Raw genomic sequence first — 15,855 nt, forward strand, 5'->3', positions numbered from 1 at the left:
TGGCACATTTATCAAAGCCTTAAAAAAAAAAAAATGGAAAGGGAGGCCCTTTTCTCACATAGCCGGACTAAGTGTGCGACAGAGTGATAAATTTTCTTGTTAGGAGAAATTACATCCACTAACTTGAGCTACTTCAGCATGAAATTGAAAAAGAAGCATTTCTTGTGAATTTCCATCCTTGATTCAATGAAAGATGTAGATTAGCCCCTTTCTTTAAAAAAAAGAATTGAAATGAAAGAAGTGATTCTGCTCATGCCTGCTTGTTCTTAGAAGCGTGATATAGGATGCTGCTGGAAAAGTCTTTGTTTGTGGAAGTGAGGCGTACTCAGGTTTCTAACATCTCTTTCTTTGTTGTTTTTGTGTGTGTAGCTGCATGTCTCTGTGGTTAATTCATATTTAAGCCATATCATATGGACATATTTCTGTCATAGGAATCAGAGATAATTTCTCAAAAAAAAAAAAGAAAAAAGTTAAACATGGCTCACAACCCAGAACATCATTGCATACGGGGGTGTCTTAAGGGTTAAAAAAAAAAGAAAACATTTTGCTTGCTTACTTTGTCCTGTCACATAGGTCACAGGCACAAAATTCATCTTGTTATTCTTAGTTCAGCAGTGTCCTCTGAGGCAGAACAGCTGGATTCATTGAAGCTGCTCATGTATGCTGATTTCTGAGTAATCTTATTTATCGAAGTAAATGACATCGATAAACATGTTCAACAACTTTGTGGTGGCAGTTTTGTGGTATGAGGGAAGGTAGTAAAATATTAACACAGGAGAGCTGAAACTTTGTAGATTTGTATTTGTAAAAACATTGGCTACCAGAAGTCCCTTTAAAATCCATTGATAATGCATACATACGTTCATAAACTGAACTTCATCTTCGAACCCAATTGCAAGCTTGCCTCATAAATCCCAGTCCAGCTGTTGGTGAATGGCGTGGCGAAGGAGGATGAGGCCAACAACTGATTGACGTAGGTTGGCTGTCAGTGAGGCAGGTAGATAACTATATCTTCTCTTGCTCACTTAAAGGTCAAACATGCATCACTGTAATTGGAAAATTCGCAAGTCAAGCATCGCGGCACAACACCGGACGAACCGGAGAGGAGGAGGGAAATAAAGGCGTTACATAAGCAACGCAATCTAGAAAAGAGACGGGGAGGGAACGGGGTGCATTTCCTGTCCAGCATCAGATGCTGAGGCTTTTATCGAGGTTATCTTTGAGGGTAGCGAGGCATTCACTGTGGGATGTGTTAAACAACGGGGAGCTACTGTCAGGGCAAGAGACAAAGTAATCACATGGACTTGTTTAAAGTGCTGTTAAACTATTTAAAGTCCAAACCTGATAGAAAATAAAGCTGTGGTGAGTTATTTCTTCCGATCCGAATTAGATAAACAAGAACTATGACTATATAACTTAGCTTAACCCTCCTGTTGTCCTCATTTTCTGTGTATAGGGAAAACACATACAAATCTCGGTCATTTTGACCCAAGGACAACAGGAGGGTTCACCTACAGTTTAGGTCAAAGCGCTCTCTCCTGCTCTCTCTCTCTCTCTCTCTCTCTCTCTCTCTCTCTCTCTCTCTCTCTCTCTCTCATCGACCACATGAAGAGGGTAACACTTAGACTCAACACTTAACCTGAGCTCTGCAGGATGAGACAGACAGATACTGGTACTTTTGAACTTCAGCAGCAGACCCCCTCCCCCCAAGAAGAGGTCGTGCAAAGAAGGGCTCAATCGCCACGCAGGCTGAGCTTATGTCAGTACAAGCTGACATTTTTTCAGCGGCCTTTACTTGTGTTAGGTGAAAAACTAAGCAAAAACAGCTTTTTATTAAAAAAAAAAAAAAAACGGCTGCTTGTTGTCTCATGCTGCTCTGATCAATTATTAACTTTTGTACAATAACTTCTTAAGTCTAACAAAACTGAGATTGGCTGGTTAATTTTACAGCCTGCCTGTTTTGGTAGTTTGCACTCTCTGTTTTACATACGGTCTCAGTTTACAGAAACATTTAAAACCTCTCCATGACTGATGTCTGGTGGTCCCTCAGTTAGTTCAAAATGACTGTTCTTGTTTTGATTATTTAGTTTCCCTTCAGGATTAAGAAAGGGTTATTGAATTTAATTTAATGCAGGGGACATATTCAATGAAAGTTCAATAGTCTTAGAATAAATAGAATAAAATCAATGGATAATTTGAGCACTACTTATGAGCAGTTAGGCTCTTTTTGTAAGTAGTTTTTTTTATATTGCTGTTCCATCTTTAATATGTTATGTCATTCACAACAGGCCTCTTCTTTCATCCACACTTATAATCTCTTCTTCATCTTTCAGTTTTTTGCCTCCCTTTTTATAGATTAATGCATTATGAAAAATCTCTTGCTGCTTCTGAAAATAAAGACCCTTTTGTGAAGCATAATACTCTCATGTCTAAGTTTTTATGGAGTAGCGTAAATTTCAAGAAAATAAAACAACGTGGCCATTTATGTTTGTCGTCACAATTATATAAAAATGAGCAATCGGAATCCTTGAAAACTTTTGAATTAGTGGAACATGGGCATTGGAAGGAACCCACATACGTTTGGGGAAAGTCTTTTATCAAAACAATCAGAATTTGTCTGTGGTTTTGCTAAAGAATTTGCTAATTGGTTGGTCTGTTTATTTTTTTCATCAGTGGTCTACCCACACTCAAAAAATAAATAAATAGGAGCTGGATTTGCACATACTTAGACATGCAATTCCTGCAATTACAACATTTTTGCAACTAAGGCACATCTTTATTTTTGTTTCACCATTATCATGACTCCCTCACCCCTCGCTGTGAGCTTTTGCGTCCTAGTCACCAAAGATTTGTATCAAGTTTCGGCATAAAGTTCAGGGTAAGTTCATCCAACTGGACAAACATATTATGAGGATGCAGAGAGTGAATATGTGGCTCTTGTAAGACAAAATCTACCAAATATTACATCCAAGAGGGTTCCTTTTTTCTTTTTCATGTACATATCCTTTGGTTTTTTTTTTTGGTTTTTTGTTTTTGGTGGCAACCTCGTGCTATGGGGAAAAGTGGATCTACAAATTATTGACTCAGGAGAGCTGAATGCAAATTGATTTTGCACTTTCAGTTTTTAAAACTACCTATCCTTTGCCATCCGTTAAAAGAGAATCCCAGTAAGATGCATTGATAAAATGCAAAAGGAGTTTTTAGGTATTGATGCTTTTGCGAGGGACTGTATTGATGTTTCAATGAATCTTGCGTTTGTCTTTGGGAATATAGTTGCTTTTATTTCAGATTTTAAAGGGAAGTATGTGCAACGTTTGAAATATAAGTTTTCAAGGATTGACAAATAGTTTCTGTATCAATGTTTTCCATACTCAGACATGCAATTCCTGCAATTAAAAAGAAGAAAGGCCGCCAATCATGCATGGTCATGGTCTGCCAAGCAGGTGTATACATATATGGAGTGCATGCAACGCTTCAGCTTTTAAAATGTAAATACTGATTCACAATCAGCAGAGCAAGCTCACAGTTTGTCTTTGTTAGACAGAGAAAAATAAGTGTGAAGTTGCACAATAGAGTTTAGGCCCTTAGCACCAGAACTCCTCTCTTCTTTTCCCAAGCTTTCTACCTGGGGCAGAAGAGAGCAAATTCATCTCATCAGTCCTCCGGGGATGGTGTAGCTATGCGGCTCTGTTTACTGTGGTAGAAAGTTAATATAAATTTTCATCAGTGGGAGAAGTTTACACATACGATTTCTATTTGTCCTTCATTATTAGCACCTGAGTCTGGGACTGGGTAGGCATAATTGTCTACAGACACAGGCCAAATAGATGCAAGGGAAAGGCAAATAAGCACACCCCAAAATAATTTGATGCTTGTGTGTTACAATCCGTCACCCAAGGAATTCTTAATCTAGAGAATCAATAAACAAGAGGTGAGAGAAGGGGAGGAGGAGGAAGACGAAGGGGAAGAAATGAATATTGTGAAATGAGTGTCAGGAAAGGGAACAGAGGAGAAACAGATGGATTCAAAGCGATGGTTAGGAAAAGAGTTGGCAATCAATTTGCAAGATATTATATTTTTTTTCTGCAAAGGGTTCAGTATCCTTTAAGAGGTAAAAGTCCAACAATGCAAATGTGCGTAAGACGGAGTTTGTTTGAGACAGAGGGAACTGAAGTAGCTGAAAATATGAAGACAGAGGTAGTGGAGCGGGACACAGAAGCCCATTGTTCTGCTGGATGTTTTTACCTCTGTCCTGAGGCCCAGGCAGATTCTCCACGGACTGTTGATTTATCGAGTCATACATTAAAATGCTCATTACTCCTGCATGCTTTCCAAATTCTCCCTTTCTACCGGGTTTGTTCTTTTATTCTGTCCCATGGAAATATTGTCTGAGCAATCACCCGTATATTTCTGTTGGAACTTTTTCTTTTTTTTTTTTTATGACATCATTGACATTTGTCTCCCATTTATCAGCGCCAAACAATCCACTTTGGTGAAATCATCAAGCAGCACCAGAAATTTCCACCAATGAGGTTTTTTCCCCCCTGAGTATTTTCTCTCTGTGTACTCGGTTTCAGGAACTAAATCCTCCAAATTTGAGTCCCAATCTTTGGACAGCATTTCTTTTTGTGGTTAAATAACTCTTGAATCCTGTGCCATTCTTGAATGCCATCAAAAACTCTGAGCTTTATATAAGGTTACAAATATTTTTCATTCACACTGCTGAGTTACTTAGCTTATGCTCTTACTTTTCACTAACTTAGCCTGTGTTTTACATTAAAGTTTTGTGTGGGATATCTCCACCCACCAATCTTTTCCACTTCCCCTTCCAACTCTGCCAAACGTATATCCAGCCTTCCAAAGGTGCTGAATTTACTCAAACTTAAGATAGGGTGTAAATATTTTAGTTCTTAGTGCATATAGATTCTACCAATAGGCAAGTAGTGTCTACCTTTATTTTAGGTAAAGGTGGACCGGGTATATTGAGGTTTAGAAATGTTTGGTTACAACATCAGGAGCATTTCCTTGAGCAATTCTAGGGTTTAAAGTCCCACAAATGGGAGGCCAGACAAACAACAATTCATTGTTCTTCGCTTGTTTGGAGCATAGCAAAACACACCATTGGCCCCTCCTCAACCTGTTGCTGCAGACTCTACTAGGTGCCACGAGGTTAAGCTCAAATACAAGACAGCCTAATATAACACTGTTTTAAAATCAGAATTACAAGTACAAGCTCCGTGTCTTGCTGTGTAACCAGCTAATGTTAGATTTTTATACTTGTGTTATCCTCCAAACAACCAAAAAACACAAGAAAACAAAGTAATAGATGTCCAATAAATGTACTGAATTTAAATTCTCTATTTGTGATTATAGTATGTGTCTAAATAATAATATTACAGACAAAATTATTGAAGCAGTACAATCAACATGTGAGATTATTTTAGCAGTAGTACCAATATTTGCTTTTCTATTTTAAATAAAATCAGTTGAATCACTTTTACATTTTCATTTTAAACATCTGTGTAAGTGCGGATATGACATGAGAATCAACAAACATTTTTTTTAACATTATTTTTATCTAGCTTGGCCTGTTTTTTTCTTTCTTTCTCTCTTTTCTTATTCACACCCCACCTCCCCCCGAATCTGTTTTCTCGGAAGCAAAGATGGATAAGCCTGGCGAAGCGGCCTTGTGTGTGTGCGTGCATGCGTGTGTGTGTGTGTGTCTATATGTATATTCTTACGCAGGAAGTGTGTGCGAGTGAGAGTTGTCAAAGCTGTCAGCTCAGCTGGAGTTTTTCCAGAGTTACACACCGTCTCTTTTACTACCCAAAGCAAACACACGCACACACATGCACACACCCACACACACACACACACCCCCACACGCACACACACGCGCGCACACACACATCCACACAAAGTATCTGTTCAGCACACTCGAGATAAGTCGTGTTAGCCCTGATGCAACCCCAGTTCCTCACTGATCGACAACTGACGGCTTGTTTACGGCTGCTTTCTGCAACGTGGAGGCATTCTGTAAAGAAGTACCTGTTGAGAGCGGGATATTACACGCGTGTGTCATCATTCCAATATCAGCTAAATCCCCTAATAACAACAACTCCCGGTGTGATTTGAGTCAGGAAGTGATCTACACTGTCTAAATACAATGTCACAGCCCCTCAAACATTCCCAATGCCAATGTCATGGCTAAATATCCCGCTGTCTCCATGTGGATTTGAGAGAGCGCCATGCTTCGGTTTGTTTCCTTTCTCACCCCGCCGGCCACATGCAATGAGCAATCTGGAGATTTGCAATGGTTTGGCCCAGTATTAAAGCACCTAATAATTTATTTCATGCTTGTTTAAGATCTTTGCATGCTTCCTACAAAGCTGCATTGTGATGGTTGCTTATTACCATGTTCTGGCAGAACTCCGGCAGAAAAATAAGACGAGGGGCAGCCTCCTCTCACTTTCTCCTTTTGCGCCCTCTCTAGTGATCTCTGCATGCCTATTAATGTAGGAGAGGAATGCCTGTGTAAACATTCTTGTTTCTCAGTTCGATTCGCATAATAGTTGCCTGTGTCTCCTTTCTCCCTGACCTCACTATCTGAAACCAATTACACCAGATCCATTTGGGCTGAATCTTATTTTCATAAGGATCCCTGTGTCGCGGTCTTGGTCGCACCGTGTTATTTTCCCTCCCCGTATTTCTTTTCCCCCTTTTCCAGCCTCAGTGATGGATATCAACATCAAATATGCCTCTGAGTGCCTTGTTATTTATATAGTGGGGGCCCGGCTCTTTTTTTTTTCCTCTTTTGCACCGTCTGCCGTGCTCTCTCATTCTAAGAATGTGTCACATTGTGCTGTTTATACAATGTATGAATTAATAGACTGGGAATGTCATTTTTTCGTGCATAGCAACCCAGGTTAAATAGATGGCGCATCTGTACGCGTGTGTGTGCGTGTGGGGGTGTGCGCGCGTGTGTCTGCGTGTGTTATTCTTGTCTGCTCCGGCAGCTCTTCAGCCAACTTTTGATGACTTTCCTTTTTGTGCTTTCAGAAGGGCTTTAGCCGCACCATGTATGCGAAGCGAGAAGTGGGTGGCACAAATTGGTGCTTTTTACTGTAATGGCTGAATACTCAGAGCCGGTGAAAGTGAAGGGGACAGAACTTTCATTCTGCCCCCGATACCCCCTTCGTTTTACCTTCCACACCATCACACGCTCTTCGAAAAAATGGCTAACCCCAATTCCTCGGAGGAGGTGCCAGACGGTTGCAGACATGACGAGCCACTGTGGAAAAAGTTCTGTCCGGTGTTGATAAGGCCTGTGTTATGTTTGGGAAAGTCCTCGGTATGAGGAGGCTTCTTTCTTTTTTAATAAGCTTGGCATAGATGATCTCCCTATGTATATACTTGCCATGAATAAAGCTTTTTGGAAAAGTATACTTTTCCGAAAAGCTTGGAGCTTTTCACATTCCTATGTCACAATCACAAATTTTAATATATTTTATTTAGGCCTATGTAACAAGCCAACAAAAGTGGCACTTAATAATGAACATTTCAATACTTTTAACATATAAAAATCTGAAAAATGTGGCACGCACTTGTTTTTTTACCGTCCTAAGTGACTGTACTTTTGTAGTCTCACAATATAAAGTTACAAAGCTGCTATAAACATGGCAGCTGCTTTGTCTTGTGGTGTCACAAATAAAACTCAAATAAAATACACTGAAATTTGTGGTTTTATTTGGCAAAATGTGAAAAAGTTCAAGGGGTTTGAATACGTTTGCACAGTACTGTGTTGTTTTATATAACTTATATCGTTCCATCTCGGAGAACTCAATAGGGAAGCTGGTCAGCGTCTCCACAGCATCATGTTGCTACTACGTTTGCATCAACTTGGCAATACCATGATGAAAGGTATTTGAACAAAATACAGACTCTCTAGCTTCATACCGTTACTTTGCATTTTCCTGTCATACAAGATCCTCCCAAAAAATGCAGTTGTTTTTAACAAAATGTGTTGAGTTTAACGGGTATGAACGCTTTTGTAAGAAAGTGTTGTTAAAAAAATATACTACCCCCAGCCCTCCCTCCTTTGTTCTCTTGACCGTGCATAACATATCGAGAAGCTTTCTTGACTTTGGCTCTAACACAGTGAGTCTTTATTGATTCGCACGCGGATAAACATTCCCCCCTGACAGCTACCTTGAGTCGCACTCATCAAGCAACCCTCCCCTCTAACTACTGTGTGCAGGACTCAATAAGCCTTATAATTACTTTGATTCACCAATCATGGTGAGATTAATTGGACCCTGTGTTTTAATTAGCAAAGTGATTGGCTGCATTCAAGGAATTTATGTTGTCTTTTATGCTCGATAAAAGGAGAAAAGAAAAAAAAAAGGGGGGGGGACACACACATTTGATTTCCCAGCCAACGGGAAAACTTTGTGCGTGCCAGATCGCTGCGGTTGATGATGTCTACAAAGGTGTGTGTTTTGAAAAGGCGAAGGCTCGGCTTACAGCCACCGTACACACTCGCATGTATATAAACCAGTGGCGACTGGGCTCCTTTTTACAGAACAGACAGATCAATGCAGTTAGGACCCAGTGCCAGTGTAATGTGTTTGTTTACTTCAGATCAGAAGCCCTGGCTCCTCCTGAGTAGCCAGACAGATCCCTCCCCAGCTCTACCTCCACCTCTCAAGGCACCTACTAAGCTCTGTCTTTTCATAATTGATCAGCAGAGTGGGGGGTGGAGGGGATTGGATGTGTTCCCTGGGGAGGTCAAGATGTGGTAACTTTTCCCACTCCTCCTTCCCCTCCCTGGCTCCCCCACTCCCTCTGTCTTTTCTCTGTCTGTCTCCTGTCTTCTCCTCCTGTTTGCTCAGGATCTCAATGTACTAGTTCAAACATTGTTCCCACCAGCTGGCTTGAGCTGCGCCATATGCACGCCCTGTCAAAGCAGCCGTTGTCATGGATACTGGCAAGCTCCAGAATGAAATGAGGACCCATGGTTCTTAAGGAAGTGTCACTCGCCGCCTGAGTTTCATTTTCCATCGCCTCCTCGATTCAAAAACAACACAAAACGACAACAAAAACACAAGGGCACAAAAACCTGTGAAGTTGTTGTGCCGCTCCAGCTTGATGCTTGTAGGCCGGCGCAGAACAAGCTATTCTGTTGCGTGGAGCCTCCGTCTGTGCAGAGTGTTCTTTACTGCCAGCCTCTCTCATGCTTCTCTTGAAGAATCGTGTGAAGTTGCTCGACCAGCCTGCTTGTTCGCCACGGAGCAGGAGGGGAGCTGTAAGCCCATGAAACCGTAAAGAAGTAACTGCGTCCTCAGTGTCTTTGATTCTCATCATTCTGTTTTCTCTTTAACACGTTGTGTACAAATCTATTTACACAGGGTGTTGCACACAATCTCATGAGATTAATTGCACTTGTTACCGCTGTACTGAGTTGTCTTTTGTTGTCGTTTGGTGATGTGTTAGCTTGACATCCTATTGATTCCTATATTCAAGTAAGAAAGGTATAAGTCCTTGAATTGCCCTGTTGTGTTGAAATAGCTTCTCTTTGGGCAACACTCAACTACTGTTTCTGACTATTAATGTTGATGCTTTGCATCTGCTTTGTAGTTTCCATTTAGCAATAAGCTAAAGGGCTTCTTTGACCTTTTAAGTGACCTTGGTAAAGTTTTATGCTTCCAGAACCCTGATTTTGTTTTGGAAAAGACATAAAAGGAGCCTTTAGAATGCTTTTTATTTTAGAAACATATTGTTGTCACAATTTGCCGTTTATAGCTGTATCCAAACTGCAATGGCGTATTCAACGATTACAAATGTGTAAAAACGCAGTTTAGGATCTGTGAATCTTTTACATTAAGTGAAAATAATTTAAAAAGAAGGGGGGATTCTGGTGGTTTTCCAAACTGTTGCTCAAATCTGGTCTAGTTCTTGTGAACGCAACATCGCATATCATTTTCCCGTCTCAACACATGTTGGTGAAAAATCGTACAGTTTGCCATGGCGAACTTCAAATACTTCCAGACATGTGTAAACAGCTGTGTAGTATATATATATTTTGGATTCATCAAGATGATGAATCTATTAATCTCTCCGTCTATCTACCCTCCGCGGCACATAAGCACCCTTAATGCACAGTGTAAAACGCGGACTGCCGGTTAATTCATTCTAAATGTAATCTGATGTTGATTTTGTCAACTTTAATTACAGCTCCCAGGGACACTTCACATGGTGCTGCCTCTACTTCACATTGATATTATGAATATGCAAATGTGGTGGTAATTTGCAGGGGGAAGTGGATATTTCAGTTGAGCACACACTAGACAGGTCAATTCTACTCCCCCCCACCCCCTACTTCTTCAGAGGTGCTCCAGACAAACCGTATTTATTTGTGATCATAGCCGCACGAGTTGTTACTGAAACATATCGCCGGTGCCGTTTGTTAAGATGTGAAATGTTTTCTCAGTCAACTCCGTCTTTCAAGATGCCTTTTGTGTTGTGCTCTCATCTTCCCAGGCACTACAAGCAGCGAGGCAATTACTCTTGCAGCAGCCAGGCAGTGGCCTGAAATCTCCAAAGAGCCAGGACAAGCAGCGTCCACTGCAGGTAAAGAAGTTCCCTTCCGTCTAATCTCCAAAGTCCATCCGTAGTACATGCTCCTCCGCACAAAGAAGATTTCCTCTGTTCCACAAAGCGTGTTTGGTTTGCCCACGCAAAGCCTCGGACGAGAATCTTTTAAGATGAACAAGTCGGTCCCATGAAACCTCGCAAGAGTAATACGACAATGAAAAGTGCAGGCTTTTCTCAGAGTACGTATCAGTCGGGCTGGACATTCTTGTGATGAGTGTATCCAAAGGGTTATTTAGTGTTCTGCTTCTGCATTCTTCACCAGATCCATGCGTTGTTGACACAGGAAATCCTCGGGTTGGTTATTACTTGAAATGTGCGTCAAGTCTGCGTCAAGTCTGAGAAGCCGGTTGCATGGCTAATTTTATCCACCTGTCATTTCCCTCCACCACCCCTTCGGTGCTAATTTACCTTATTGATTTGTAGGGTTGTCTATTTCTGTTGTCAGTGAGTCGGAAAAGGTCACACATACGCCAGCGCACAGTTTCACACTCTCGTCCGCGCTCACGTCACCTGCCACCCTTTTTCTTCCCGGTGTTAAGATATTTTTCTCACATGAGCATCCTCTTCATCCCGCTCGTTCACGTCAACAAGGCAGTTAGTTAGTTTACCCTTCTATCAAATTAGGTAAGGCCTCTTGACATCTGCTCCTATTTTTCATATATATATATATATATATATTTATATTTATCATAGTTTTAGCGGTATGAAATTGAAGTGTGAGAGTTTGTGCCCTGCTCTCGGCTAATAAGTACCATCAAGAAGATCAAGGAGTAGTGGTTTACCTCATTAGGAAGCCCTGTGCATTTCATTAATGACAGGGAAATTGGCGTTAACCTCACCCGTTGATATTTTCACAGAGTCTAACAATGGCGACACCTTGAATTGGAGTCACACCCCCGTGTATCTAATTACACACCGGTGAAGAGATAAGGTTGCCAAAGACTCTTCTGTCATATTTCTTCCTTGAATTATTCAGCGCAGACTCCTCAAACGTGTTAATATTGATAGGACTTTCACAGACGGAAGCATCCAAATTGCACCTCGAAACTGCGGTACGTAGCTTTTGGAGGCCGTGGGATCCGAAGTGAGTCGGTGCTCTGCAAAATAGCTATAACCCTATAAACGTGTTACATTTTGTTGCTGATGTACTGCAAAAAAAAATCTTGCTGATGTACAGCGCTTGCACACACACACACACGCGCACTTTTGACACACCTTAAGTCGATGCATTGCAACCACTTTCCAATAAGTGACAGAAGACTGAATATAGATTGTTTGATGGTTGTAGTGTCATACTGTGGGGACTGAGCTTTTCATGATTTTCAACATTTTTAACAAATATAAATATGAAAAGTGTGACGTGCATTGGTACCCACACTCCCTGAGTCAATACTCAGTGTAAATACATTTTCCCACATTATGATGCTGCCACCTAAAACCTGAAATTTACACCAATGTTTCTTTTCAAAACAGCTTTGAATCAGTCAGAAAGGATGGAGAGTATTTATGAACAGCAATGTTCCAGAATTTATGTCTAGACTTTCACTGGTCCATTTTGATGCATGCTTATCTGACGTAAACCATCTTATTATGGGTTTATTTTCTTTGCTCTTAAGCCATTTTGAGCTTCTAAAAAGTTTTGTTCCATTCCATCATATCTCTCTATGTAACTTTACCTATCCTCCATTAACTCCTAACAGCTTTTCTGGCCTTTTTCCTTTCGCATATTACATTTTTATCTCATCTGACCAGAGCATTTTCTTTAATATTTTCTATTTCCAAGTACAACATATTGGAATTTGTTTTTGTAACGTCGCAAAATGTGAAAAAATACTTTTACGTGGCAGTGCAATCTTTATCTAATATGTGTGTATGTCCACAAAATCCAAAACATGATTTGTGGACCCATTTCAGTTTAAAGATGTGTTGGGGGCTTGAAAACTGTCCACCCAGGTCCAAGCACCGTATTGCAATAACATCAGCGGATGGTAAATATTGAATATTTACATTTGCTTACTCCATCCTAGTCTGGTCGACGGTGGGAATCAATATGAATCTGAGAGCCCGTAATGCTCCCGGCGTGTCCATTTGTTGATCCAGCCTTTATTAACATGGCCACCTCTTTGTTCTAAAAGTTCGCGGCCACAGAGTTGCACTGTGAAAAACAAAAAGAGGAATTGTTGATTCTGAGTTCCAATTCAACTTCATTTCTGCAGTAGGACTATGCAGCTGAGCAGCTTTGAATCCTCTCATTTTAAATGACATTTTCCCCATAATACATACATACTCCTGTGTGTAAATATCAGAGTAAAGCAGGAGAAACTTCCTTCATTAAAACACCTTTTTTACTGCCAGTTATTTTTTTTCTTCTCTTTTTTGTTTTCTTGTCTTGAGGGACTTTACTCAATAAAGCTGCGTTATTTACTTGGATTATGAGGCCACAACGGACGCTACAGTGCAATATTTTATTAGCTTCACAGCCAGATAAAAGTCAGCGGCAATCAAGCTACATGTTTTCCACCCGAGGAATGGCGCGGATTGATCCCCTTGTATGATTAGTGCTGCTGAAAGTGGGAAAAGGATTAATAAAGCCATGACATCCTGCTTATGGCAGAAGACGCTGATAAATCCTCTGCCTGTTTTCCCCTCCTCTTGTTCTCCCGTCGTTGCTATTTAGGAGAGAGAAATGATCCATAGATCATGGCATGTAAATTATTTAGTACACAAGCATCTAAGTGCCTCGGCTTGCAGTTTTAATTACTCGTATTAGCAGCTAAAGGCTCTTGCCTGACTAATTCTATCCGTTCGCTCGTCGTTGCTATTCAGAAGTTGATGATGCGGAGGCAGGCAGCTCTGCTGCGGAAATATGCACACACACACAGGATACAAAACAACAACAGCCCAACAAACACACACACACACACACAGAAGCTGTTTCTCCACATTTGCGTTATGTGACAGGTCTATTATTACCCAGTAAGCCCACGGGAGCACTCAATAAACACCTATTTCTTCCTGTAAATCCTCCTGTCTCCGGCTGCTGCTTACACGGCTCTCCCAAGGCACAGCACCCTCTTGTTTGTGCTCCCATTTTTTTTTCTTTTACCATTGCTCATCTCCACTCTTCTCTTTGCTGATGTTTTCACTCCAGAAAAAGGCATTTATACGCTGACATTTAGAATACAAATAAAGAAATGCGGACAAGGAGATACGAAGGGGATTACAGAGGCCTACGAATGTGGAAGTTGTTTCGCTCAAGCCCGCGTGTACATAATGCATCTTTACACTCGCTTTCGCTCGTATGCAAACATGACCAGTAACTCTTAAAGTTTTCTGCTGCGAACGTGGTCTGCGTAGTTTTATGACGGTCGGTGATTAGACGTTTAAATGATGTCAAGACATTGTTTGGAATTGTTCCCTGCATGGTTTTCGTGTCAAGATTCCTTTTCCAACCTCAAATCTTCAGTTCTCAGTCTGTTTCTTTCCCAAATGTAAACACTTAAATACAACATTTAGCATAGGAAGACACACATGAAGCAGAGATTTGGTTGGGTTGGCAGGAAGGAAGGGAGTAAGGGTGTTAGAAGGAAGAAAGGAAGGAAGACGGAAAGAAAGAGGGAAGAGAAAAGAAGGAATGAAGGATGATTCAGGGAATTGGATGGATGGATGGATGGATGGATGGATGGATGGATAGATGGAAGGAAGGAAGGAAGGAAGGAAGGAAGGAAGGAAGGAAGGAAGGATTCGGTGGGTTGGGAGGTAGGAAGGAAGTGAAGTGAACTTAATCTGTGAATCAAAGAAAATATTTCAATCCAATCCCATGCTTTTCCAGACCGTGTGGGAATTCTGAGTTGCACTTAAAACAGTTGAAGTTCCCAGCCCAGACTTTTCTCTGCCAGTGTTGGATGGACGCTTGATAACGTGAGCCTGCAGCTCGACCTCGATCTGGCAGGGATTAAAGTTGTATCCTGCGTCACCCAAAGCCAGGTAATTCGCCCCAAGCGACTGCTGGGACCACCGTGGTCATCCTCACACACTGTCAAGCTGCGAATGCACTTTTATTGGACCAATAACTTTGGTTCCATCTGTGCAACATTCGTTTCAAAGTAGAAAGGCTTTATGGATCGAGAAGGATGTTGGCTTTTGGCGCCTTTCTCCTGTGTTTGCAGCTATCTGCCCGACCAGTCAGAGTAACTGTGGGCACTGGGCCATCTCAGGAAGTGTCACACTTTTAAAGGTCAACTTTACACATTTCAGCAGCGAGCCAATATCATCTCAATGGAAGCGCACGTCTTTTAAAGGGTCTCGGTGCTCGAGTACAGGACAGCTTGCTCTAGTGTGCTTGGTGAAAAGGATGCTAGTTCACATTTACATTTATGAATATATCTTTCCACTGCATCCCCTCTGGTTGCATCTGAAAATAGAGAAAAATTATCACAGCAAAAACGAGAGGGTTTGGGGGGCAGTGGGGGGGGGATATTATGTTATTCATGAGGAAAACTTGTGTTGACTCTGAGGAAGAAAGAAAGAAAGAAAGAAAGAGAGAGGGAGTGAAAAAAAAAACGTCAGCATGTTTTAAGTCAAACACCCTTGGTTGCTTCTTTTGTAACCAGAAAACAATTTTTTTTTCCGTGCGTCCCCCCCCTCCCTCTTACTCTCTACCCTACCTCGTCTTTTTTTTTTTCTCTTGCATTTACAACACCTACAGGACAAGATTGCTAAATTGCGAGGACAGAGTAGGTTCATCATTGTGATGCAAAAGAAGTTGAAATGCAACCCCAAGGCGAGGTAGCTGAGTTTGAGGGATCAAGAGAAAGTGAGAGGGAGGGATAAAAAAAAAAAAAAAAGTAGCTCAGACCTTTGATGTAGCAGCAACAAATTTACCTTGTGACAGAAGATACATGGGTGCAATAAACGAGTTATACCAGCCCTTACACATGCAATCAGATGATTCTGGCCAGGGTGTTAATTGGATCCTAACCGGCAGATCTGATACGCCTGGGCCCCGGTGGTGAGGGGGGGGAAAGCCTTTCCAAGTGATGAACTATAATTCACTGAGCTGCTTGAAGCACTTGTAATTTACTGTGTGTCACTGATGAAGAGGCTGATCCAGTGGAGGCCATATTACCTGCAACATCAGAGGAAAATGTCCCCCAACCTTCCCCCATCATCCACCCTAAATCCACACGCACACACACGCCC

At 41.3% G+C, this 15,855-nt stretch overlaps 1 protein-coding gene across 10 annotated transcripts in view; it reads left to right on the forward strand.

The window, feature by feature from the left end:
* Positions 1 to 15,855, forward strand: part of foxp2 (forkhead box P2) — a 115,445-nt gene that overhangs the window by 57,349 nt on the left and 42,241 nt on the right. For all 10 annotated transcript variants that reach the window (XM_008401036.2, XM_008401042.2, XM_008401037.2 and 7 more), the window contains one exon: positions 10,540 to 10,629. In XM_008401036.2, the coding sequence (XP_008399258.1) occupies positions 10,540 to 10,629 (90 nt within the window). The remainder of the gene's footprint in view (positions 1 to 10,539; positions 10,630 to 15,855) is intronic.

Source organism: Poecilia reticulata, linkage group LG23 (assembly GCF_000633615.1).
Source record: "Poecilia reticulata strain Guanapo linkage group LG23, Guppy_female_1.0+MT, whole genome shotgun sequence".
NCBI classification, from domain to species: Eukaryota; Metazoa; Chordata; class Actinopteri; order Cyprinodontiformes; family Poeciliidae; genus Poecilia; species Poecilia reticulata.